This window comes from Esox lucius, chromosome 7, assembly GCF_011004845.1.
Source record: "Esox lucius isolate fEsoLuc1 chromosome 7, fEsoLuc1.pri, whole genome shotgun sequence".
Lineage (NCBI taxonomy): Eukaryota > Metazoa > Chordata > Actinopteri > Esociformes > Esocidae > Esox > Esox lucius.
This window is the reverse complement of record NC_047575.1, coordinates 47,904,662-47,931,812: the sequence shown is the minus strand read 5'-3', so window position 1 is coordinate 47,931,812 and position 27,151 is coordinate 47,904,662. Positions and strand designations below refer to the sequence as shown.

Here is a 27,151-nt window from a genome sequence, read left to right as displayed (position 1 = left end):
GCACATCCATGATATAATCTTTATTTTAACCCATAGGATTTCTCTTTTACAGTGCATTTAATTTCTTTACACAATTATTTGCTAAGTGACAGGTTTTAGCCACTAGTACATACTCAGATAACTATGTATTATATTACATATCTGGTTTCCACTTTCTCCCCAATCCAATTTCACCTCAACGCCCCGTGAAAGAAAAGATCCCAAAATGTTACTAGGCAATGAATAACAGAGATCCATTCAGGCTCACTATCTCATTGAAAGTTTAAGCTCATCCATTTGTTATCAAATCAATCTCAATCTTTATCTAATGGACATTGCCCTCTTTTTCTGATCATTAAATCATTCCCGTGTTGTTAAGCAGCTATCTATCTGTACCATTAAAACCAACAAACCACTGGCCAGTTAGTAACCCGCTGTGGTCTCCGTGAGGGAAAAAAGGCTTTCAAAATAAAGACAAAAAGAAAAATATGGCACTATTGTCTCAAGGAACACTCATTAGACGGGAGCAAACACACAAAACCATTTCACAACAGAACTATGTGGGGAACACATCCCAACTCTGAACTGCTTTTGCAACGTTCTGCAACAGGCTCAATTCAATTTGGAAACACAGCAGAGCTGGTTCAGGAACGAGGCCACCCAAACTCGCCCGATCATAGATGACAAATTCCTAGCAGTTTAGTGCTTTCTCTGGGATCTCTTTAAATGCCAGGTATTAACATTCCGGGATAAGCATCTGACAAGGAGGCCTGACCAATGGGCCCAAATCATCAAAATGACAAGGAATGAGCCGTCGAAGCAGGACAATGTTATCATCAATATTAAGCCTCTCCCATGTCAACACAGAAATATACACCATTATTTGGAGGCCATCTGTACAGCTCGGTACTGTTTTAAGATTTATTTTATTCATTTGGAAACATGGCAACAGCTTGCCAGGTCTGAAAGCTCAGCCATCATGTCTGATGCTCTCATGTTAAAGAGACTCTTCTGATCAGGTGCATATCCAAATGACAAATGATCAATCAAATAAATGTGGGATACCTCATTGTCAAAACATTGCGACAGGGCTATACTTGAGCATAGCATTCAGAAAGACAGAACCACATTAACTGCATATTTTTCTTGTTTTTTTTTTAAATAACATTGCAGGAGTACACAACCCACCTAATGCAACATAAACAAATATCGTCAGCCTTCCAGTTACTCTGAGACCATTTCAAACATTTACATTCAAGCTCCACAAGAAAAAAAAAAAGATACGACCGCAAGTAAACAGCAGACTTCTCCCTTTCAATCGAGTTTGGTCTGAAATTCCCTCAAAATACGCAAAGAGCTTGTAGTGCACAAAATAATAAGAATATAAAATTAGAACTTTAAACACTGTAGCAGCACTTATTTTGAAAAGTTGTCAGCCTTCAGTACTACAGGTGAAGGCTTGGGAGTGCCCTAAATTGGAGAAGGTGGGAGTGGCCCTAAATCGGAGAGGGTGGGAGTGTCCTAAATTGGAGAGGGTGGGAGTGTCCTCAGATGCAGGTGGAGGTGGGGGGCGGGGCCTGTGTACACATACATTAGGGGGCGTTCGGGAAGGTGTACGACAAGAATGGGAAGCACAGCCAGGTAGGGTTAAAAGACGGCGTACCTCCCTAGGCCAGGGGAACAGGAAGGGGCGGAGGGGTGGGTCATTTGGGGCCTCAGGGGGGTAAGACGGGGCACCACAGGGCAGGACAGGGCAGCAGGGCGCTGCATACTTCCTTCCAGGCTGAAAATGTGTTTGACCAGAAGGGATTCGACTAATCATTACAGCCGCTCCCTCTTCCTCAATCCAGCTCCTCCTCCTCGCTGTCGCTCAGTTTGTTCACCCGCCCTCCTCCTACCGGCACTCCTGTTGACATCTCTCCTCCACGGCAGTCAGTGGCCTCCCACTGGTCTCCCTCCCGCAGAGCAACAAGTCCCCTTCACCCAGAACCACAACTGGACCGTGTTAGGATGGTGGGAATGGGGGCGCTTGGCTCGTCTGCCTAAAGCTGATCCAAGACGGTTCTGATCCAGACCCTACGCAGGCCAAGCTGAACCGAGCCAGGCCGGGCCAGGCTGAGCCAGCACTGGACCTCTGAGTAAGAGGCTGTCTCTCCTGTCTCAGCTGGAGGCTGTGGCGATGGCCTTCTTGAGCTGCTGGCGGCAGATCTCCCGGTTCCGGGTCTCCAGCAGGAGGTCGTAGCAGCTGTTGCAAACCAGTACCGGGTCGTACAGCTGCTGGTCGGGGATTGGCAGCTTCAGGTGGCAGCAGTCTTTACAGAAAACGTTGCCGCAGTTCCTGTGGAGGCAGAGTAGGGAGACATTACGCATTTACACGTTGTTGTATTTTACAACAAAAATCTAAACCAATGGTAGAAGTGTGTCAATCCAATGGTAGAAGTGTGTCAATCTGAGCGTAGAAGGTCCATTTAAATTCAAATCTAGACCTCATCAGGGTCTGATTCTGACCTGAGACACCAAGTGGGCATGGTCATCCATCAGGTAGAAGAAAAAAAAACAAGCCGGCTCTGGACCTCATAGGGAAAAAGTTCTATCACTCTGGTTAGTGCTATATTCATTAAAGGGATAGTCATCCAAAAGTACAATCACCCAAAGATAATCCTGATGACAGTAATTTTTCCAACAATCCATCATACAGCACAATACCGGTCTGTAATTAGTGTTATTAGCACCGTCCAAATTCCTGAATGAAACGGTTTGTACCCCTATAGCAAAGCTGTGCTGCAAGTGGAAAACCACACCAAAACACTTCAAACTACAATCAGTAGTTCAATCTGTCGCGGAAGCAACGATTTTAGAAAATGTACAATGACAAAACAGCCGACGTAATTGGATGAGTTCAAACTGGCACTAGTGAATAATTTCCTATAGCCACCATACAGGTGAGCCTGAACTTTAACCTCAACAAGCTATGTGAAGATAGGTTGCTTCGCCTAGCAGGAACATTTTTCGGGGAATTCACATGAAGTTCATTGTGCAGGATGACGCTGTGTTATTCGGTGCATTTGATAAATAAACTTTGAACTTCTGGATTTCCTTTGGATCGACTTCTGCCTGATCACTTCTTTACCACGCTGTTTACCTGCTTCCGGGGATTTTGGTCTGAAATTTAAATTCTACACGCTCCGAAACAGAGACAATACATCTGCCTCTTGTATTGCTGGAGAATCAATGGAGCAACATCCCCAACGTGACATACACAGTTTGAGAGAACGATTTTATAAAGCATTGTGACCCACGTTCACTTAGAAGAGAACTAAAGGCAAATGCAATTCCATCAAATTACCCAGTTCAACACATGAAGACAAGACAAATTGAAAGCATTACTTCCGATTGCTATGTTATAATACACAAAGTACACATTGCCTCCAGATACTCTGGGCAAGTGTTGGGGATAAACATGTTCACCACCGCCCTCCTTTAGCTGCTCTCCAAGCTTCTATACAGTCAATTCATCATCTGTGTATTATGGTTAGAATAAGCAAGGCTCTATCCCCAAAAATATTTCCTTCCTGCTCGTATTCAGAGTCAGACAATGTATATTTATTTTCCTTTCTCTCTCAAGCAAATAAAGTTTGACTGTCCAAGGGGAATATCAAAGACGAAATAGGTAATTTGCGTTCTAGCTAGCGAACACTATCGTTTACTGTGATGTATGGACTTATTCTTCCCAAAAGAATGTGTGGATTGGTACAATTGTGAACAAAACTTACTGGTAAACAGAGGAAGTACCAGTTTATTTGAAATGAGAATTATATTGTGAAAATGTATTAATTATTTCAAGGAATACAGCATTGTCATTGTAAACAAAACTACTTTCTTTGTTTGGAGTGTTTTAGAGTACTTTTCCACCTGCATTGCAGCTTTGCGATAGCAGCACAAACTGTTTTACAAACTGATTAATTACAAACTGGTACATAGCTGAGAAATGGATTGTGTGTTACGTGGACTTTGAGAAAAATATGAATTTTGGACAAACTATCCCTTTAAGGGCTATGTTTATATACTACACTTCACAGAATCCAATAATATGCTGGACCTTGTCCCTTCTGCTTACATTAGTGGTGAACAAACCTGCAGTGGTGACGTCTCTTCGCCATCCAAAACTCAGAGTCGCAGTTAAAACAATGGGAGGCCATATGATCAGGAACCCACCTTGTGACCTGCAGGCAGGAAGAGACAGACCTATTAGAGCAGTGTGACATCTAACAGAAACACAAGGCGGGAGAGCAAAGCCTGTAGGGTACAGTGTCGTGAAACAGGCTGCAGGGTACGGGGTCAGCGTCGTCATATAGCCTGTAGTGCATGGGGTCAGTACTGTGATATAGGCTGTAGTGCATGGGGTCAGTACTGTGATATAGGCTGTAGTGCATGGGGTCAGTACTGTGATATAGGCTGTAGTGCATGGGGTCAGTACTGTGATATAGGCTGTAGTGCATGGGGTCAGTACTGTGATATAGGCTGTAGTGCATGGGGTCAGTACTGTGATATAGGCTGTAGTGCATGGGGTCAGTACTGTGATATAGGCTGTAGTGTATGGGGTTACGAAAAGCAGTAGAGAAAAAGAAACCTGGAGCAGACTATGAGGGACGCTGACCTCTGTGTCCTTCTGCTCCACTCTGTCCCAGCTGCCTTCAGAGAAACGGTCCTCGCTGTGGTCCGACAGGCTGTCCTCATCGTCACTGTCGTCCGACTCACGCAGACACGTCTAGAGACAGAGAGGACAGAGCGAAGGTCAACGTGACGGAGAGCGACGCCCCACCACAACACAGCGCCCCACGCCGGGGACTGCTACTCACTATGTCGTCCTCGTAGTCGACGTCGGGCTCGGAGGGAGGCGTGCTGTACTGTTTACTCCCCAGCCTCATCTGCAGCTGGCGCACCTGCCTCCTCAGAACCTCCACCTCCTGCTTGTAGCCCGCCTCGATCTGCCGGAGGCGCTGCTGCACCGCGTCCAGGGGCACCGACAAGCCGTCGTCGTCGAGGTATGCCGGATGGGGCTGGCACGGCGGCGGGGAGGCGGAGGGGGAGGCCGGGAGGAGCTGGCGGGTCGGCGGAGTGGATGGAGGGCCACAGATGGCGGCGTAGCCAGAGCTACTCCTGACCGCGGACATCCAGCCCGACTGGAGCCGGTCGTCTTTCTCCCGGTCCCTCCGGCAGCACTGGGACGGCCCGCTGGGCACGGCCACACCCTGGGCGCGGAGCAGCTTGCCGGCCAGGCGCCGGCCCTGGTAGGCGGTGGGCTGCAGTGCTCGACAGAGGCCTGAGGAGAGGTTGGCCGGGAGGCCGGAGCGGCCTGCCACAGTGCTGCAGGCTGACTGGACCAGGCCGTGGACACTCCCCCAGCGAGAGCCCAGCAGGGACAGCTCTTCGCTGACGTCCAGGTTGGCCTGAGGGACCGGGCGTCGCACCGCCACCACCTGGCTGCGGTCAGCAGGGGGCAGTCTGGAGGCAGATGCCGATGCTGCTGTCGACAGCGTCGGCACGGCTGCTTCTACGAAACGTTCTCTCAGAGGCTCTCTACCGCCCCCAGCCTCAGCCCTCTTCCCCTGGGTCAAGGCCCACTTTGGAACCTGTGGCTGGCCCACACCCTCCCACGCACTGGAGGGCAGCATCGGTTGGGCCTCTGCTTCGTCCGTCAGGGTCTCGGTAGAGTCTTCCATGGCCGCCGGGAGGAGCGCGACCGGCGGGCCCAGGGCCAGCAGCTTGGCTGACGCGGACGGGCCCCCTCGGGGGTCACTGCGGACGGGCCCGCTCAGAACGGCTGCCGGTAGCGGGCCCGTCCAGGCTTGTGGCGGCGGGCCGCATGTTCCTGGCGCCGGGTCGCGAGGGGAAGTAAACTCAGTCCTGGAGCGTCTGTCTGCAGCCTGCGGGGGCTGGGGGGCGGTCGTCCGGGGGAGGGCCTGGGGGTGGGCGGGTGTAGGCCGGGGGACAGGCGGGAGGCCTTGCTCCACCGTGGGCGGGGGGAGGTGGTGCATTGATGGCAGGGGCTGGGTGGTAAGACAGACCTCCACCCTCAGCTCCTCCTCGACAAAGCCCTCCTCCCTCGGCTCCGCCTCCAGGGGCGTGGTGGGGGGAGTCTTGGTGACGGGCTCCACCTCCGAGTCGTCGCTGTCCAACCCAGTGTCAGGGCTGACGTCCTCCGGGCTGTCGGGCGCTGCCCCTCCTCCCATGCCAGGCATGGGCTCCAGGCCGTGGGTGCTGCGGCCTTCCTGGCAGTGCTTGTTGAGGTTGGGGTCGCTGGAGGTGCGGGTTAGAGCCACTCCGTTCTCACAGGCAGACACCAGGTTGTCCATGGACCGAGTCTTAGGCAACCTGTGCAGAGGGGGGGGGGGGGCAAGTTAAGATATAGTAATGGAGAGGCTCTAATCTGTGAACTTCCCTTGTTGGCCACTAGAGGGCAGGCTGGATTTAAACTGTGCTGTTGACCCGCAGCCAAAAGCCTGCTCCTCTTGAATAACACCTCTGTGATCCAACCCTTAAATTACTACCTAAAAATAAGCCTTTAAAACAGCACTAAGAGCAACCAGTAGGAATGAACCACCACTATTCCGTCAGCTTGTCATTCTCACTAAAATATGACCACGGTACCAAAAGCGGTGGTCTTGGTGCATTGTGGGCAATTTAAGACTGATTACCATACAGCCACATTCTATTCTCTCTGAGGTTCATGTTTACTTGGACTCTCTGAATCCAGCTGGATGGAGTGTCAGGGAGAGCCCCCACCTGTCCAGGGATCGTGAGCTGAGCTCCTCCCCCTGCGTGCCTGAGGACAGGTACAGCTCCATGGCGTCCTCGGCCGCGGTGCAGGGGGACGAGGTTGGCAGGTAGACGGCCGTCCACAGCTGCAGGGCTCGGGTGTGACACACCGGCTGCAACACCTGGACAAAGGAAAACGGGAGCAAGGGTCAGAGGTCAACCACACTGACCGAAGACATGGACGCGTGATCGGTTTTCTTGAGGCCGTTGGCAATTTTTGCAAATAGGGAACAGACATAAAATCCTATTTTCTTATTGCACACTTTTACATAATTTTGAAGCACATTAATATCTATGAATGTGTATCAGTTGCTCTAATGTCAAACGATGTGTCCTTCTGAAAGGTTGCTGCTGGTACGCAAAGCAGGAGAATCGTCTGAACGCCAGGACCGGAGGAGCGTTTTGGTACCATGTCGTGACAGGGGATGTAGAGGAAGTTCTGGAAGTTCTTGTTGCCGATGCGGAGCAGCGACCAGACGGAGCAGGTCCGCTTGTAGATGTTGCGAGCCTCCCTCTCCCGCACGTTGTTGCACAGGAATGTCCCGTACAGACAGGAGTACGTATGCTGCACCAGCTTGACCTGGGGGAGACAACACAGCACACTGAGACCGGGACACAACATTAAACAACCATTTATATCCCACACAGTCACACCTCAACACTATCAAAACAACCATTTATATCCCACACAGTCACACCTCAACACTATCAAAACAACCATTTATATCCCACACAGTCACACCTCAACACTATCAAAACAACCATTTATATCCCACACAGTCACACCTCAACACTATCAAAACAACCATTTATATCCCACACAGTCACACCTCAACACTATCAAAACAACCATTTATATCCCACACAGTCACACCTCAACACTATCAAAACAACCATTTATAACCCAAACAGTCACACCTCAACACTATCAAAACAACCATTTATAACCCACACAGTCACACCTCAACACTATCAAAACAACCATTTATAACCCACACAGTCACACCTCAACACTATCAAAACAACCATTTATAACCCACAAAACTGCCCTTTAAGACAGTAATAATGAGTGTTCACCTACACATCAACTTGTGTAGAAACGTTAAATAGTTACATCAGAAATATCATACAGAATGAGGAGAAATGTAACAGAGAGGAGAGAGACAAATTGACAGACAGAAAGGACAAATGTAATGAGAAATATAATGAGTGAAAATAAGAGTAAAAATGTTTTTAACCCAGTATGTCTTGATAGACAATTTGGCCTTAAAACATCTTAAAATGCCCACCCAGCATACAAGATGAGGACTGACAACCCCTCAGTCTGACCCCACTTCTTTTTCGGTTGTGACCTTTAAAGGGAGTTTGCTAGCCACTGTACGGCATCCTATTGCCAGCTCGTTGGAATTAAAAGCTGGGTAACACTACAAGCAAGCAAGTAAAAGGCTTCATGAAATATATTTGCTTAAGTATGGAAAGATGGCGAGCGATTGTGCGGTACAAACCAGGAAGGCCTCGTTGAACTCGAAGAGGCAGGGGAACTGTTTGAGCAGCTGGTGGACGCAGTCCAGCCACTGGAGGAAGACAGGGCACTGCTCACTCACGTCATCAGAATTCTCCTGGTGAGCACAGCGGTCACCGAACTTGTGACCGAAGTCAAGCCACTCCATCTCCACCAGCACCTGGAAACCCTGTGGATGCCAAGGCAGTTTCCTTTATCCTGAACCATTACAAATGTGAGCTACCTTTCAAGGCAGTTTCCTTTATCCTGAACCATTACAAATTTGAGCTACCTTTCAAGGCAGTTTCCTTTATCCTGAACCATTACAAATGTGAGCTACCTTTCAAGTGAGTTTCATAGCCATTGTACGTCCTCCTATTAAATTGACCAAGAACACGCTTTCTATTTCGCAACATACAGTAGCTCACAAATGTGAAACAGAAAGCATGTTTTTGGTCAATTTAATAGGGAGTGTAACACCATTCGTAACACTATGAACATAAATACAAAACATAAGTGTGCTATTTGCACATTCGTTAACACTAGAAACCCCAAATACCTACGCCAATTGGCGTAGTTTGTTTTCAATTAAAATTAAACTGTCATTTTGAAAGCTACCCCCTCCTCCTTCCATGACTTTTTCTAAATAGGCGTTTATTACATTATTCCTTTGTCAGAACTCTAATCTGACATACAACTATTTAGAGACAATTAACTTTTCTTTTACCCTGTTATTTTACGACTTAATCTACCAAAAGCCCACGGCACTTAGCGTTGATACCCAAATGGTACCCAGGCGCTAATGGACATCAATAGATGAATGCATGATACTCCCATGCTGCATTTCCACTGGTGCTTTACCCTGGTACCAGGGCTACACTGGTGATTTATGCTAATGTTGGTTTTAGACTTTCCTGTTTCAACTATAAATTTGGTAGCAAAGGCTCAGGTGGGGAGGGAAGAGTAAACTATCAACGCAATTTGGTTTTCCGATTCCAAAAAAAACAAATTATTTACAATACAGCATTTGAACTTGAATAATAAAAAATGTATTCTTCAAACTCCTGAGACCAGCTCCTTCTCCACCTACACTCCTGACACTGCAACTGTAAGCCAGCGTATTTATTATGTTTAATAAAATATTTTGTCATAACCATCTACCCCTAATGGAATGATTTGGCAGAATTCTGAGGTAATTTTGCATTGTCATAAATTCTGCAGGCTACATCTCTCAGCGCTCTTTTTTTCCTATGATAAGTACTACTCTACTCTTCAAATTAATTAACAATTTTTAAACAAAACCTGTAATTCATTATTTTCTAGACTATTCTATATAGTTTGATGTCAACCCAGTAGATGAACTGATGCTCTGGCTGGATGGAGATGCTGTGGAGGAGATACTGGGGGTCTGAAAGGCCTGGCGGTACCAGTGTTAGTGTCAGTATGAAGAAGCACATTCTTCACGGTATGGAACAGACCAGAAACCAGTGTGTGAAAGAGTACCTCGATTGTCCTATAGAAGGGGTCCAGCAGGATCTTGGCGAGAGCCACAATCTGGGGGGTGCGGTCCCAACCGTCCGAACAATGCACCAGGACAGGGCGTCCCTCCCTTTCCACAGCAGAGCACACCAGAGTGGCTGCCTTCAGCATGACGGACAGGTGCTGCAGCCAACGGGTGCTCTCCAGAGCAGAAAGCCAGCTGTGAACACACAGTCCAATCAGAACACGTCTAGATGATGGGCCTGACTATATTACGGAGGAGCCCCGGGGTGTAGGTCATGATGAGGTCACCAGGGAGGAGCAGGGGTGAGTGGTGGGGGGAGGGGGGGTAATTTACCTGACAGAATAACAACGGGCCGGGAGTACGGACTTCAGACAATGTGGGTGGATTGATTTCCTGCCTGTTGGGCCTTGTCCGGGGCCTCCCCCGGGTAGGGCCACAGTGTCACCGGACCCCCCCGTCTCAGTTCCAAAGTGTTACGCTGCTATACTATTGTGCTGGGGGATATGAGGAATGCACTTTCTAACTTTTCTCAGTCTCCTCCAGTTTTACATTTTAGGAGGAGATGAGGTCCTGGTCCACACCTGCGGAGTACCTGGTTTGGGGGGCCAGTTGCTGTCCCTGTCCACCTGGTCATACTTCTAACCTAGTCTAAAATAAAATAGACTCTGGATTTAGCCCAGATACATTTATTATTCTAATTGGACTCTTAATATCTCACCCGGCACAGCCAGAAGAGGACTGGTCACCCCTCTGAGCCTGGGTCCTCTCTAGGTTTCTTCCTGAAATTCGACCTTTTTAGGGAGTTTTTCTTAGCCACTGAAATTCAACACTACTGTTGTTTGCTCCTTGGGGTTTAAGGCCGGGTGTCTCTGTAAAGCACTTTGTGACAACTGCTGTTGTAAAAAGGGCTTTATAAATACATTTGATTGATAGTGCTGATGAAATAGCTGAAGTAAGGAAACAGCTGATAATTTAGATTATTGGGGGGTCTACGCCATCGGGGATTATCGGGGACCGGCCTTGATGCTGTATGGTAGTAACACATCTACCCCGTTCATGGTGTCTGTTTCTGGTACAGCATTGTGTGGGTCTGTGTTTGAGTAGAACTGGTCTGCTGTTGCTGTGTGTGTGTGTGTGTGTGTGTGTGTGTGTGTGTGTATGTGTGTGTGTGTGTGTGTATGTGTGTGTGTGTCTGACTTGCTGTCAGTTGGGCTCTAGGACACTTTGTTGGTGAACCCAGACTAAAAAAAGCTGTGTGGTTCGTGCCCCACGAGCTGCAGTAAAGGACTGTATTCATCACTGTATAATTCACACTCTGCTTACTGTGGCCAGGAGCAGGCTATAAGAGGAGGGAGGAGAGATGTAGGGTGAAAGGTCAGAGGGATCCACTTACTTCCCGGGGTCAGGGATCTGGCTACAGACGGTACGAAGGGACTGGAAGCTGTTTCTGATGGTGTGGATGTTGGCCATGCCCATGAACATCACCTCGCAGTTTGGGTAGTACTCTGAAAGAGACATGAGCATCAGTCCGCGGACAACACACTGTGACCACACCACAACCACCGAGTTACCACCAATGGGCGTCAAAATGGAGGTCTGCAGAACGCGGCGCTTTCCATGTGGCCAGTTCATAACTGTCAAAGCAGCATACAAACAAACATTTACACATATTTGTATTTGACCAGGCAGATGCGATAAGTGTAAAAACCTGTGCAGACAGACAGACAATCCCTGCATCTTAACCGGAACAGTCATCGATGACCTGATTGATTACTGCGGTCTTCCAGTTCACAACACATCAGCGTTAAAGGCACGCTGCTACGGTGTCAGCTGATTTACCAGACTAACCGGTCTGAAAGTGACCACTCCCAGGGAGTGGAATTACCCCACAGACTGAGGCATGCCACACCAGAAGGCGCCAAGACGACCAACGGCAGCACAACGCCAGACAGGAAGGAGGCAAAGTCCCCCGTGTGAAGGTTAGGTGGTGGAGGTGAAGGTCGGGTTTAAGGGAACATGGAATGTGTGTTCGTACATCTCCACAAGCTCAGTAACACAGGAGTGTGTGTGTGTGTGTGTGTGTGTGTGTGTGTATCTCCACAAGCTCAGTAACACAGGAGTGTGTGTGTGTGTGTGTGTGTGTGTGTGTGTGTGTGTGTGTACACTGACCTTCACACTCACACCCTCCTCCCTTGGCACGGTTGGCCACAGCAGCAGTGTAGGAACGGGCATCCAGGATGAGGAGCTTGTGTGGCGCAGCGCTGATATCTGGACCAGGACACCCGGTCAGGGAGGAGTCTGGGAGGAGAGAGAGAGGGGGGGGGTCACTGTAGACTTAGACTGAGGTGTGGGTCAGCCGTGATGAGGGAGGCAGGATGGATAGAGGGACGGGGGAGAAGATGAGAGGATTGGAGGGATGAACTGGTTTTATATATATGGGCAGAAAGAGAGTGGGGCTAAACAGAGAGAGAGGGGGGGTTTGGGACAGGGGTATGATGATGGATAGTGCTGGCTCAGCTCTCAGCTCGTCCCCTGGAGTAAATCTATATCTCCTCCTGCCTGGATGATGGCCACTGCAGTACCACCCTAACTGCTGCCACGGCAACGGGAGACAACGCCGCTGCACCGTATGATCGTCAGGCAACGGGGAGCCCCCGCACACCGACAGAAACCTCAAATGGAGTCATTAATCACAGTGGGGACCTCACTCGCCTGACCTCTGAACCAGAGGGAATTTAATGTTCAAGCCGGGAAAACATCACATTGGGTACAAACCTTATGGGAAAAATACATCTACACATTTGTTGTACAGAGAAACTGAAATTACACTTTTAAAGAGCCATCGCAATCTACCAGAGCAATTACTTTATTCAATTATTATATTACTATCTTAGCAATCTACCTACTATGGGGGACAGGACTGTCTGGGGGAGATGGGGTTTAGGTAGAGGCAAGGGGGCACTGGTGTACCAGGGGCACAGACCACTGGTGTACCAGGGGCACAGACCACTGGTGTACCAGGGGCACAGACCACTGGTGTACCAGGGGCACAGACCACTGGTGTACCAGGGGCACAGACCACTGGTGTACCAGGGGCACAGACCACTGGTGTACCAGGGGCACAGACCACTGGTGTACCAGGGGCACAGACCACTGGTGTACCAGGGGCACAGACCACTGGTGTACCAGGGGCACAGACCACTGGTGTACCGTGGACTGGACTCGAATGACGTCTCATTGACGGTCCCTTGACTGACGTCCGTTGACGTGTTCCTCAATCACTCTTTGGGGTGCTAATGGGGTGCTAAGGGGGTGAGACGGGTGCTTCAGCCCGGGCTCACCCCACCACCGCCAATGAATCAACCAAAGAGCAAAGGTCACCGCTCATTATCAGCACATCCTGACCCCCCCCTCCCGCTCACTGTCCTATAATTGGAAATGCAGCACAAAGGCCGTAGAGCCGACCATTCATCCTCCCTGAATACTGCTGTGTGTTCAGAGTGGTGATGTTGTGGAGAAACTGAATGAGCTCAAAGCGGAGGGCCTGTTAAACTGCAGACTAGCCAAACTCCAGTCCAGTCTTTGTAGCTGGTCTGACAAGAGACAGAAACTTGGAGGGCAGTAGACAGGAATTGTAGCCCACTGTTGTTCACCCATCGGCATTCCTGTCAGTCATTTACGCAGAGTGGGAAAAGTAGAGGCCACGAAAGAGAGACCAAGAAGAGACCGACGCATCGAGAGAGAGATGCATCGAGAGGGAGAGACAGACACACAGAGGACTATCACCCCCAAAATGGGACTAAGATTACTGACCTCCGACACAAACAAGGTAAGAAACCAAAAAGGTCCCCGGCCATTTCAGCCATACACATCCGTTCCAGACTGGCAACACTCAACCCTCTGCCCAGCAACCATGTATGTGGGCCAGGAGGGCGTGTGCGGACTAGACGATCACATGCCAGTGTCAAGGCATTCACTGAGAACATATTCCCATGCACCTGTGTCTTCCTTGTATTTTATGGCGGCTCGTTCTCATCAGTGTAATTGGGGAGGCTTCCGGGACAAAACTGAATTAGCCCCAACTGCTGCAGTGAGTTAACTTCCCACTTCACTGAATTCAGACGGGGACACAGTGAAAAAGGCAAAAGCAAGATTTATTTTTGTGAAACTTTCTGGTTTGGGGATTCCAGCTTTCCTACTTACTCCCTCCTGAATCTGGGAATTCCTAACAGGAATTTTGGTAAAGCCAGGACATGTAGTTACACTTTTTTCCAAAGAGGTTGTGGTGGTGAAGTCATTAATGAGAGTAGAGGTCAGAAACTATTTCCAAGTAATTGTGGTGTCAACTTATTGGGGGGGGGGGGGGGGGGTTGTCAACCTAGTCTCCAGAACAGTGAGGGGGTCAATTAAAATTGAAGTCAGACAACTGAGGAAGTAAACTGAAATGCCAAATGAATCCCATCCTGAATTGAGGGCCTGCGATTGGAGTTCACACAACGCAGCTGTGGAGGAATGCATTATGACCCACCTGAGAACAAAGAAACATGCTTCAACCCAAAGGGGCATCCTTACCGAAGTCACTGTCTGAGCCGTCAGGGCCTTCCCCACGGGTCCGGCTGCAGGCCGGGGCTCCACAGGTGACTCTGGGCCCGGGGTCCATCTGACAGGCCTTCGCAATGGAAGTGACCAGGTACTCGTCCTCAGTGTTCCTCCAGCCCCACCAGCTGATCTCCGGCTGGCTGCAGCGTGCGATAACTGCCCCGTTCCTCTGATGCCTGGTGGGATGGCGGGGGGCAGCAAAAACAAGATGGAGTTGAAATGTGGGCATGGCCGGTGCCGTTCGGCATATGGGTCCAGGAGGTCCGCGGTCTATGACACCCGGAGAGTAGCAGAACTAGGCTATTGCAGGTGGACATAGCCAGGGGAACTGCCCCTTGGCACCACCAGGCTACAGTTGCCCTACACCCCAACCAGAGTACGCCCTCCTGCCGCTTCTGGTCTCTGCCAGTCCAACATCTGCTTTGTCCTGGCATCCACACGGTAGAACAGGAGAGTCCAACTCCATCTTCCAAAAAATAAAATACTTATGTAAGAGCCAATTAGTGCCCTTTGTATAAATAGGAACCAATCTTTAGTTCCTCAGGGTGCAACCCGGAAGCACACAGTCTTTGACCACACCCACCCACACCGACACACCCAGACACGGACCCCCCCACACCGACACACCCAGACACGGACCCCCCCCCCCCCACACCACACCACCCACGGACCCACACCACACCACCCACGGACCCACACCACACCACCCACGGACCCACCCCACACCACCCACGGACCCACCCACACCACCCACGGACCCACCCACACCACCCACGGACCCACCCACACCACCCACGGACCCACCCACACCACCCACGGACCCACCCACACCACCCACGGACCCGGACACACCCACGGACACACCCACGGACACACCCACGGACACACCCACGGACACACCCACGGACACACCCACGGACACACCCACGGACACACCCACGGACACACCCACGGACACACCCACGGACACACCCACGGACACACCCACGGACACACCCACGGACACGGACACACCCACGGACACGGACACACCCGGACACACCCGGACACACACGGACACACCCGGACACACCCGGACACACCCGGACACACCCGGACACACACGGACACACACGGACACACACGGACACACCCGGACACACCCGGACACACCCGGACACACCCGGACACACACAAACACCACACAAGCAGTCATTTGTCAGGACTACTAACTAATATCTCATGGAAATAAATGGAACCAATGGTGTTAACTGCAAACATGACTTGGACTTTAATTGATCAAAACATTTTAAAAGTGCGTCAATTACTCTACCTGTGGAACAGCACATCAGGGGCTTAAAGCTTGGGCTTAGCCTCTACAACTTATTTTATTTTTTATTATTATTTTTAAGTACCCCTTCTCCGGGAACACTTGCCTTTCTACCCACACAACCTAGTGTGTCTAGTGTCTACGTCCACAACTCTGATGACACAGTGTCCTCTGAGGTGTGTGGCAGGCTCACCTCCCAGCCTGATGTTCAACACTAACTTTACAACACTCTGAGAAACAACAGCTACACAACAAAAGAAACGTGATATTTTCCTGTATTATAGACTGGGTGTGTGTGTCTGGGTGTGTGAGCATGTATGCGTGTTCTGTAGGTACAGAGTGTACGCGTGTTATAGAGTGTAGTGTGTAGAGTGAACGTGTGTGTGTGTGTGTGTGTGTGTGTGTGTGTACCTGTAGACAACCACTGGGATCCTCTTCGAGGACCTAAAGGAGCCGACGCTTTCCAGCTCCTTGTCGGTGATCCAGACGGGAACCAGCAGCTTCTGGGGGTAGCTGGAGCACAGCCTGGGGAGATCAGGGATTACTCATCAAGCACACACCGCAATAACCATGAAAAACCACCGGCATGAAATGCACGAGGAATCCACACCGCAATAACCATGAAAAACCACCGGCATGAAATGCACGAGGAATCCACACCGCAATAACCATCGGCATAAAATGCACGAGGAATCCACACCGCAATAACCATGAAAAACCACCGGCATGAAATGCACGAGGAATTCACACCTCAATAACCATGAAAAACCATTGGCATGAAACGAACGTAGGTTGATTTGTATGGGAGTAGTGAGGACGGGTCCCTACTGACACGGCCGGAGACCAAAGGCCTGGGCTGATATAACAGTCAACGGGTCGACAAGGCAGGTCGGCAGGGCTGTTGGCAGCGTCACAGCTGCCAAATGATATATGCCCGATGAAGTGGTAGATGCACTCGTTCTGATCTTTTCTCACACATTTTTGTTTTGTTAGCTGCCGTTTGTCTCATTGCTCCATCCGTAGTCGTTTGTTACGTATGTGTATTGTAAAGCGTCTTTGGAAAGCGCTATATAAATGTATTATTATTATTATTTATGGAGGCATTCTGTGCTCCTCATATCTCACCCCCTTCTCCTCCTTTCTCACTCCTTCCCCCTCCTCCTTTCTGCCTCACTCACACGCCATCAGCATCCCCCTCCACAGGATGAGTGGTGTGAGGGAGCAAGCAACAGAAAAATGTTGAAAGAGCGCAAGAGAGAATTAACTAAAGACAGAGGGAGACAGACCGAGATGAAGGAAGGTGAAACGCTGACAGGTTCAGAAAAGGCTCTTAGAAATGCTGAGTCACTGTCCCCATCCAGTCGACTCCACAAGCCGGCCTGGGACCTGACAGTCGACTCCACAAGCCGGCCTGGGACCTGACAGTCGACGCCACAAGCCGGCCTGGGACCTGACAGTCGACGCCACAAGCCGGCCTGGGACCTGACAGTCGACGCCACAAGCCGGCCTGGGACCTGACAGTCGACGCCACAAGCCGGCCTGGGACCTGACAGTCGACGCCACAAGCCGGCCTGGGACCTGACAGTCGACGCCACAAGCCGGCCTGGGACCTGACAGTCCAGCCGTTAGTCTGCTCAGGAGAGGCTGGCTAATCAATGCCTTACACTACAAAATGCACACCGACAAAAAATGGACATCGCAGGATGCTGACCATAGCAAGCTTTCAAACTGCAGCAAGCTGGCCCAGATTGGGATTTATAACGGGCTGTTGTTGGATTGGGCTGCAGGGTTTCTCTGGTTCCTCAACGCCACGGCTGGGAGAGCTCAGATCACCTTACAGTCGAATAGTCTTCTTTGAAAATCTATTTGGTCTAACAACCATTTAAACGGGGCATTATCCACATAGGCCAATGGGCACGGGCACGGGGTAGGGGAGTCACCCACCTGTAGTTGAGGTTGATGTCCGACACTCTCCAGGCATTCTGCATGTCAAAGCCCATCCTCCTCACCTCCATCTGGAGTCTCTGACAGACATGTTCCCCTACAGACAGGCAGAACAACATGGAGAAAGACAGATGCAATCCGGTTATGAACCGGATGTTTCCAGGTTGACAGCTAAAGTTACCTGAAGAGGTTTATCTGCTCCGACCCTAACCTGGCCTGAAGAGGTTTATCTGCTCCGACCCTAACCTGGCCTGAAGATGTTTAGCTGCTCCGACCCTAACCTGGCCTGAAGATGTTTAGCTGCTCCGACCCTAACCTGGCCTGAAGAGGGTCAGCTGCTCCGACCCTAACCTATTTGACATTATATTCTAAACGGTTTTAATTTTTCTTATTTCTTCACTGTTCTGTATTTGATTTTATATTCTTAATGGTTTTTATTATTTCTTATTTCTGTAACAGTTCCTCTGTCAAATGGATATTTATGTAAAGCACTTTGAATGACCATTGTGTATGAAATGTGCTATATAAATAAAATTGCCTTGCCTTGCCTTGCCTAACCTGGCCTGAAGAGGGTCAGCTGCTCCGACCCTAACCTGGCCTGAAGAGGTTTGGCTGCTCCGACCCTAACCTGGCCTGAAGAGGGTCAGCTGCTCCGACCCTAACCTGGCCTGAAGAGGGTCAGCTGCTCCGACCCTAACCTGGCCTGAAGAGGGTCAGCTGCTCCGACCCTAACCTGGCCTGAAGAGGGTCAGCTGCTCCGACCCTAACCTGGCCTGAAGAGGGTCAGCTGCTCCGACCCTAACCTGGCCTGAAGAGGTTTAGCTGGTCCAAACCTAACCTGGTCGGCAGAGGTGTAGGTGCTGGTCCTCATCATCGGCGCTGGCTCCCAGGCACCAGGCGTGGTAGGCCAGGGCAAACAGGTCCTCCAGCCTGCCAGGGTGGGCAATTGCCCGGTTTAGACGCTTCAGCCACTCCTGACACTGCTTGAATGTGGAGAAGTGGCATCTGAGGAGGAATCAGAACCCAAACACTTAATGGCAGGAAGAGGAACACATTAATCCTGTTGTTTTTGGCGTGGTTTGCCCACATTGATATCGTTAACATCTTCTGAAGCTCAGTGTACTACTAAAATAAAGAAAACAACAAGCCTGTCAGTTGGTTAAGACGGCCATAACTAAAATAAAAAAAGTAAACAACACGGGTTCATTACATAACTTATTTTACATGGTGGGGGTCACCAAATATTTTTCATGAAAATCCAGGCTTGGTTCAAGATCACCATAATGAATGCTGATTATTCCATAGCTCTATATCCTAATGAGAGTTCAGAGGGTTCTTCAGATTGGTTTCCCCGGGCCACAACATATCATTAAATCAGGCACGATCAAAGACGTTGGACCCCTTCTGAAGTCCCCATCATCTCTACGAGGAACAACATCAGACAGACATTTCCGCCTCTGTCAGCATCTTTAGCCAGAAACACTAGGGGTTTGGAGGAAAATAAATGGGCTGAAGGGCCAACATTTCCTTAAGCTTCTTGAAAATAAAGAGGAAAAGTGTTGTTAAGTCAAACACGTTCTTGAGCCAACTCCATGACTGCTCTTTTCCAAAAGCCCTAACAGACGAGCAATTTTCCAACCAGTTTTCACACGAATAGGAATATGGTGTTAAATCCCAAAAGAGAGACACTGCTTTAATAATTTACCAACAGGGCTATGCACTCAGGGGCCAGTTAATTAGAGAATAAAGAATCACTCCTATAGAGTAACGCAGCCGCAAACTGCTTAGCAAAGTCTGATGAGGACGTTTTCAGTTGCTACATGTACACGTCCACCTGGGCCCTTTCACATAAAAAGCGTCTCTAGTGTTTATGGGGAACGACCAATTTGGCAGCGCTCGAGGGGACTTCTTTGACAGTTGAAGGCGACGTCCGAGAATCGTGCACGCTAACAAGCATACGAGGAGGAGGTAAGATCGAGGTGGGCAGGGTGGCCTCCCGGCACGCCCAACTGGCGATCGCATCCTTTTAAGGCGCCGATCTCAGAGACGTCAGGCTGCTCTGCGGGCCGGGCCGGGCCTGGCATTCGACGAGGTAACATAATAAACCGGCCACATAATGCAGTCTATTAAGCAATTGTGTGACATTTATGTAACACAGCAGAGAGCCTTGTCCGGAGCGCAGATGTTTTCCTACTGTGGTACTGGCCCTACTCCACGAATCAAACTAAACCAAAGCAATACCATCATTAATGTTATTCTGGATGTCTACGTCAGAAACAGAGATGACCAGAATTTCTCTGGCTAGGGCTTCTCCTAAAAAAAAAATAATCTAAAAGTGCATCAAAAACAAAAGAAATAGATAAATCATGAGTAGCCTAGCCCCAGTTAGGTAGGTCAAACACAATAGAGGCCAATTATTTCAGTACATGGGGCCTCCAAAGACAGAGAGGGTTATGGAAATACCCCCTACCCATTCCAAAATGTCAGGGTGTAGGTCCCAAGCCCATCTGAGTCATTCTATTTCTATGCAAGACGTGTTGTCTTTACCTTACGACTTTAGAGTCCTTGCAGATGATGTGAAGTTGAAACATGTCTCTGCTCTCGACGCTTTCTATTAGCCTGAGTGGCACCTGCAGGGGGCGACAGAGAGGACATCACATGACACCAGGAGAGACACGACTCATGTCAGAGGGGGTTGGGATTATTAACAGAACAGGCATGTGCACGTCATGTGTGCTTACACAGCTGTCAATCATTATTCAATAACAGAACCACTGTAACCCCCCCCCATTATTGCTTTCTAGTAATATGCACATCCATTCTGCAGCACTGGCTGAATGACAGTGTTCTAATGTAGGCGGCGGTAATGGGGGGGGGGGGGGTGTAAGGAGGAGAGAAGCTGAGGGTTGCTACGGACACAAGGTACTCACAGAAATCTGATCTTCCACACCTGGATATGTCTACAAGACAATGACAGAGACCAGGACCGGGAAAAGGAGAGGAAATGGAAAAACTATTAAACTGAAGACATCAAACAATGGAAGGAAGGTGAGGGATTACACAGAGAAACAGGTGGATGGAAAATAATAAACTCAACCAGAAGAAAATCACAGCGGAAAGACTCTCCTACCGAACACTAGAGAGCCACTAAAGGAAAGTATGAAAAAATAGGAAAAAGAGGAAAACTGAGAAAAGGGGAGCAGGTTTAATGGCAATGAGCAGGTCTTAAGACGGGGCAAATAGAGCTTTGTGGTTATTAGTTCTGAAGAGACCTACTACCTGCTAGTGACTGCAACTAGGGAGCAGAGGAGGAACAGAAAGGAGGGGGGGAGAGGCATGAGAAGGGAGGTGGGGGAGGGGGCTGTAGAGGATGATGGGGGAGGGGGATAGGGGAGGGGGTGTAGAGGGATGAGGGCAGTGAGGCATGGGGTGTAGAGGGATGAGGTGGTAAGAGGAGGGGGGTGTAGAGGGATGAGGTGGTAAGAGGAGGGGGGTGTAGAGGGATGAGGGAGGTGAGGCATGGGGTGTAGAGGGATGAGGTGGTAAGAGGAGGGGGGTGTAGAGGGAGGTGAGGCAGGGGGTGTAGAGGGATGAGGGGAAGGGGGTGTAGAGGCATGAGAACAGTGAGGCGGAGGTGGTAGGAGGAGGTGAGGGGGGTGTAGAGGGATGAGGGTGGTGAGGTGGAAGTGGTAGGAGGTGATCATAGGAGGAGGTGGTAGGAGGAGGGGAGAGGGCGTAGAGGGATGAGGGCGTAGAGGCGGGGAGGTGAATGCACACAATCAGGTTGTCTGTATTACAGCAGAGCTGACGTCAGCCTGAGGACCGCTAGATGCAGACGTGGGAAAGTGCACGTCTCTGCTAAGTGTGTGTGTGTGTGTGTGTGTGTGTGTGTGTGTGTGTGTACACACAACTATGCACGTAGGTAAGCTCTGGGCCAGCTCCCCATGACCCCAGAGGTCACATGAAACTCTGCTAAATGCATCACTCCTGTATTAGGCAAGCCAACTAGGCCTGGGGAGGGCCAGGGAGCTCTCAAAGCACTAGGCACGGACCCGATACACATTAAACTCTCATACATTAATGAAGCAATAACTCACCAACTATACACTCGTTTCTGGTGACTTTCGTGCTTTAATGTTCTGAACATTTGTCAACGTCTTGTTTTCTTAGAGAACCATAAAATCTCGATACGCCACAGAAATAAACAGGAAAACCACTTGGCCCCAACTTCAATGGAGAACAATCTAAAAATAACACTACAGCGTCATAATAACAACCGTTTTGTCGTCAATCACACTCCAACTCAGACTCACGCTGAAATCTGGCCCCTGCATTTGACAGGTACTTGGTCTGCCACACCGAGCAGAGGGCAAAATGACAGATTTGTTCAGCTTTCCAGAAAAGGGATTCAAATTAACAACCCTTTGGTTATAGGCTCTGGCCGCTACGCTACTCATCCCGATGTGACTATTGATTTCCGCAAGCCCCCCCTCCATTTACTATGGGAGTATTCAGGGGCCAAGACGGGCCAAGCTCAAGACCCTAGAAAGACACTGCTTCTCAAAGAATCGCACCGTCAATTTAAAAATCGCCTAATTTACTTTAAGCACTATGTGGTCCTCGCCCAAGGGTTTAGGACATCTGACCAGTACCAATTTGAAATTAACCAGACAATCCATGCGCCGTGCCCAGAATGGCGAAAATCCCATTCAGATTAAACAACTTGTCAAAAGAATAGAAATAGTGAGGTTGAATAAAACGTATGTTCTTGGTTAAACATGCCCAACCACAGTGGTTTTCCATATGACAGCAGGGCACTGCTGTAGTAGTGGCCAATATTGTCCATCTCCTACATAGTTAATCACTATTTTTCTCGTCTGGTGGATTTCTTACAAAAAATTAAATACAAAATACGAAAACACACTCCAGTTATAATTAATAAAATCCCAGCTACAGACGCAGTCAGAACCTGAATGTTCTAGGGCTTAACCAGCGCTCCAAACCACAGCCTCTGGGCACCAGTACTACTGTAGTCCGTTTGAAACCGGCCCACTGAAGCTTCCGTTAGCCATCTTCCTGCCAGGTAAAGCATAAAATGCCTGTTTTCTTTGTTTCTTTTATTTTTACTTGAGGTGTTTGCTTGTTGTTGTAGCTTGGCCCAGGTTCCCAGTATATTATTTCACAAATGACACACTAAACCCAAAGTAGCGCACTACTGTCAGCATTGGGGGCCATTTGGGAGGCGGATGAACGAGGTGCATCGTTGTGTCTTACGTTGATGACGGAGTCCTTGAACTTGATGTGAAGCCTGTAATTGGAAATGGCAATGATGGCGTCGTCAGCTCGGCCCAAATACTCCACTCCTTCCCCCTGAAGAGCCGGGAACGGCACCTAGTGGGGGCACAGACGTCAACAAAGCGTTAGCGTGGCGTCCACACAACATTACCACAACATCAACATGAGCGTAACATCACGGTGATGTCAACACTACATTAGCATGACATCAATATGAGCGTAATATCACTGATGTCAACACAACATTACCACAACATCAATATGAGCGTAATATCACTGATGTCAACACAACATTACCACAACATCAACATGAGCGTAATATCACTGATGTCAACACAACATTACCACAACATCAACATGAGCATAATATCACTGATGTCAACACAACATTAGCATGACATCAACATGAGCATAATATCACTGATGTCAACACAACATTAGCATGACATCAACATGAGCATAATATCACTGATGTCAACACAACATTAGCATGACATGAACGTAACAATCAGACTGCCTTATCCATGCGGTGATTAGGAGACCAGAAAAATATGTAGATGTGTGTGTGTGGGTTGATTGTGTTATATCCAGTTTTAAACCTAAACATTTCTTCCTTTTAATCTCATTGTAGTCCGTGAAATGAGAAAAATGGCCTACTGCCACTGGGGCCCAGAACCTTTAACATGTCAAACCAAAGAAAACATTAGAAAAAATAAATTACAGAAAAACATAGAACAACAAACAAAGGCAAGAGAGCGTGGATTGAGCCCTAGGGACCCAACATGCCACTACAAACTGAGCCCCCACTGAGCATGGCCTCTGTAAAGTCTTCATAGGTTCAGTTAGAGTTGGCTTGTGTACCAGAAGCAGCAACACGGGACAGTTTGTGGAAAATTAAAACATGGTAATTCCAAATAGCACATGGCTGCACTAACATGAAAGGTCCTCTGTGAGGGGAGCATGTGGGCTGGTCTTTGAGCCTGAACGAGCAGGCCCAGAGTGTCGGGAGGGAGGTTGTCCGTCTGTCTGACATTCTGTCTTTTCCTGTGCTTGGTCTGTGTGCGTTGTCTCTCTTTCTCTGTGAATGTGCTGCCCGTTTGCCTGTCCCTGTTGCCGGGCGTGCTGCCCGTTTGCCTGTCCCTGTTGCCGGGCGTGCTGCCCGTTTGCCTGTCCCTGTTGCCGGGCGTGCTGCCCGTTTGCCTGTCCCTGTTGCCGGGCGTGCTGCCCGTTTGCCTGTCCCTGTTGCCGGGCGTGCTGCCCGTTTGCCTGTCCCTGTTGCCGGGCGTGCTGCCCGTTTGCCTGTCCCTGTTGCCGGGCGTGCTGCCCGTTTGCCTGTCCCTGTTGCCGGGCGTGCTGCCCGTTTGCCTGTCCCTGTTGCCGGGCGTGCTGCCCGTTTGCCTGTCCCTGTTGCCGGGCGTGCTGCCCGTTTGCCTGTCCCTGTTGCCGGGCGTGCTGCCCGTTTGCCTGTCCCTGTTGCCGGGCGTGCTGCCCGTTTGCCTGTCCCTGTTGCCGGGCGTGCTGCCCGTTTGCCTGTCCCTGTTGCCGGGCGTGCTGCCCGTTTGCCTGTCCCTGTTGCCGGGCGTGCTGCCCGTTTGCCTGTCCCTGTTGCCGGGCGTGCTGCCCGTTTGCCTGTCCCTGTTGCCGGGCGTGCTGCCCGTTTGTCTGTCCCTGTTGCCGGGCGTGCTGCCCGTTTGTCTGTCCCTGTTGCCGGGCGTGCTGCCCGTTTGTCTGTCCCTGTTGCCGGGCGTGCTGCCCGTTTGTCTGTCCCTGTTGCCGGGCGTGCTGCCCGTTTGTCTGTCCCTGTTGCCGGGCGTGCTGCCCGTTTGTCTGTCCCTGTTGCCGGGCGTGCTGCCCGTTTGTCTGTCCCTGTTGCCGGGCGTGCTGCCTGTTTGTCTGTCCCTGTTGCCTGTCTTTATGTATGTGTTGTCGGTCTGTGAATGGGCTATCAAACCTTCTGTTAATAATCCAGCTATGGGCTCCTGACCCCTGACCCAAAACCCATATGTATTCCAAAAGGCACCCTATTCCCACAAGGGCATCATGCTGGCTTGCTATTTAAAGGGTACAGGGTGTCATTTAAAGGGTACAGGGTGTCATTTAAAGGGTACAGGGTGTCATTGGGAACCACTCAGGGAGAGACAGGACCCCTACATTAACATAATTGAGGCCCATCAAAGGATAATAAGAACATCTTTCATCTCCTCCAGAAGCAGTGCATTTATCTACTTAAAAGCCCAACCAGGTGGAGAGAGTGTGCAGGTGGGGCGCGAGGCGGACTGATACCACAATTCAACAACAGATATCTTTGGCCCTGCTGAAGTATTACAAAAAGAGAAGGGAGCACTTTATAGCACTTAAAAGAGAATCATTTAGCCGTGATGGTGACAAACGAGGGCCGTGTTAAACTTCTCATTAAACTCATGAGTGGAAGCGGACGAGAAAAGACTTAGCATTGACTGATGTTTAACACTAAATTTAAAATGAGATAAAGTATTTTAGCTGTGTAACTTCGAGGAAACCATATAAAAGAGATCTAATCACTTCCCTGGGCCTGGAACTATGCTCAGATACCATGATGAAAGGATGCGTGGCTTGCGGTCATAAGAGGTACTATCCCAGTGTGTGGGAGAAATTGTGTGTGTGAGGGAGTGAGACAGAGAGTTGGGAGGGGGTGTGCCAGCAGGACATTCCTGGGGAAAAGTGGTTTGGTTGTTGGGGTTGTTAGGCAGTGACGGGAGGCATGATTAGACCCCATACAACATCTACATTATAATTATTCTATTCTGGGGACCCATCTCCCTACAGTGTAGCTGGTTACAAACCACGGCATCCCAATAACACTCCGTCCAAAGGTCCACCTGAAACAGGGCCAGAAAACCCAGGGCTGGATGAAGAACAGTACATCAACAAGGCTGCCAGGCTGTAGTTTTTTGTCCGACTGGTTATGAGAAACTGAAACGAGATCCGCTGGAGAAGGAGAACATCACCCAAACACTAACGAAGCCTCCAGGGTCTCGTTAAGTCAGGGCAACCTAATGAGAGAGACACCAACAGGGCAGGAGGGTGTGGTACTTTATTATAATCAAAATGTATTCTAAAGATGTTGATATACATAAACAATTCAAGATAGCTCCATCTACCCCTGTTTCGACAGCCTTAAAGCAAGTGGAGTCGACGGCAGAAAGATGGTTCTCGAACCTGTCCACGGGGACTTAATCACGGGTTTCACAATTTTGCAGATGGCAAGTATTTGAACACCATAGTTCCTCACCATGGGGTGGACAAATAATTCACACGCTAATTTAGGTTCTCTTGATCTGGAACACAGGAAATGCATGGAATTGCCGGGAATCAGATGATATGAAACAAGAGCAGCTGAAGCCGGTCTACAGCTAAAGGCAGGGAACCAAGAAACGCTGCTAAGAGTGACATAACTGAAACGCTAGGCGCACACAAACCTTTCAGAGCTGCATCAACCCAGCTCCAGTCATGCTGTTAGTAGCACCATTAACATGCTGCGCAGTTTCCCCAGAGCCAGAGCTCTTCAGCTGTCCTGTAAACACATGCGTCTGACTGACGGGATGCTAGCTAGCACTGCAGAAGTCACGTTTCCCCCACTTTCGCCTCAGGCAGTAGAGATAAGAGCGGGAGAAAGAAAAACATGCAGTGACTAATATTCTGACTCGGCGGCTTGTGAGTCGTGACTTTCCGTTTCAGGCAGCCGGGGCTTGGGGGGGGGGGGCATGGATGGCAGTAAAGCCTGGCTATCCGTGTGGTCCTACTAGGGATTGAGCTGGGGGTATGGGGGGGCGCAGTTAAAGACACGACTGGCGGTGGCACTGTCACGGGTTTGACCGTCGCCCAGCAAGAAACGGAGAGGGGGAGGAAGATCACACGCAAAGAGCATGACAAAAAGAGGAACAGCAAATGTGACAGGCCAGGAAGACAGAGGGCAGAATTAGGGAGGGTGACACGAATAAAACAACATGGCCATGATGGCACTTGTGACAGCTGTGGGGAGGCGGAGTCAGACACCCAGGTGTGGAAGAGCAACACGAACATAAAACACTTCATCATGCAGCCCATTTATCTGACTGAACAGTAGGTGCCCTTTCAAAGCAGGTGTGCTTCACAGGCTTTTCTTATTTATTTTTTTTAAAGCATATGTGCGCTTCTGAATGTCAACTTGTTAAGCTCTGAC

General features: G+C 49.6%; 1 protein-coding gene across 7 annotated transcripts in view; it reads right to left on the bottom strand.

The window, feature by feature from the left end:
* mtmr4 (myotubularin related protein 4) overlaps positions 1 to 27,151 on the bottom strand; it is a 61,938-nt gene continuing 34,787 nt past the window's right edge. For 4 of the 7 annotated variants that reach the window (XM_029120811.2, XM_029120807.2, XM_029120812.2 and 1 more), the window contains 17 exons: positions 22,930 to 23,046; positions 20,586 to 20,615; positions 20,203 to 20,285; positions 18,494 to 18,660; positions 17,656 to 17,752; positions 16,123 to 16,236; positions 14,376 to 14,578; positions 11,973 to 12,101; positions 11,197 to 11,308; positions 9,803 to 9,998; positions 8,304 to 8,489; positions 7,208 to 7,378; positions 6,766 to 6,920; positions 4,839 to 6,354; positions 4,610 to 4,747; positions 4,114 to 4,202; positions 1 to 2,317 (listed from right to left, as the gene is read on the bottom strand). In XM_029120811.2, the coding sequence (XP_028976644.2) occupies positions 2,140 to 2,317; positions 4,114 to 4,202; positions 4,610 to 4,747; positions 4,839 to 6,354; positions 6,766 to 6,920; positions 7,208 to 7,378; positions 8,304 to 8,489; positions 9,803 to 9,998; positions 11,197 to 11,308; positions 11,973 to 12,101; positions 14,376 to 14,578; positions 16,123 to 16,236; positions 17,656 to 17,752; positions 18,494 to 18,660; positions 20,203 to 20,285; positions 20,586 to 20,615; positions 22,930 to 23,046 (3,681 nt within the window). In that variant the 3' untranslated portion in view covers positions 1 to 2,139. The remainder of the gene's footprint in view (positions 2,318 to 4,113; positions 4,203 to 4,609; positions 4,748 to 4,838; positions 6,355 to 6,765; positions 6,921 to 7,207; positions 7,379 to 8,303; positions 8,490 to 9,802; positions 9,999 to 11,196; positions 11,309 to 11,972; positions 12,102 to 14,375; positions 14,579 to 16,122; positions 16,237 to 17,655; positions 17,753 to 18,493; positions 18,661 to 20,202; positions 20,286 to 20,585; positions 20,616 to 22,929; positions 23,047 to 27,151) is intronic. The other 3 variants (XM_029120808.2, XM_029120809.2, XM_020048309.3) reach the window with 3 other exon arrangements.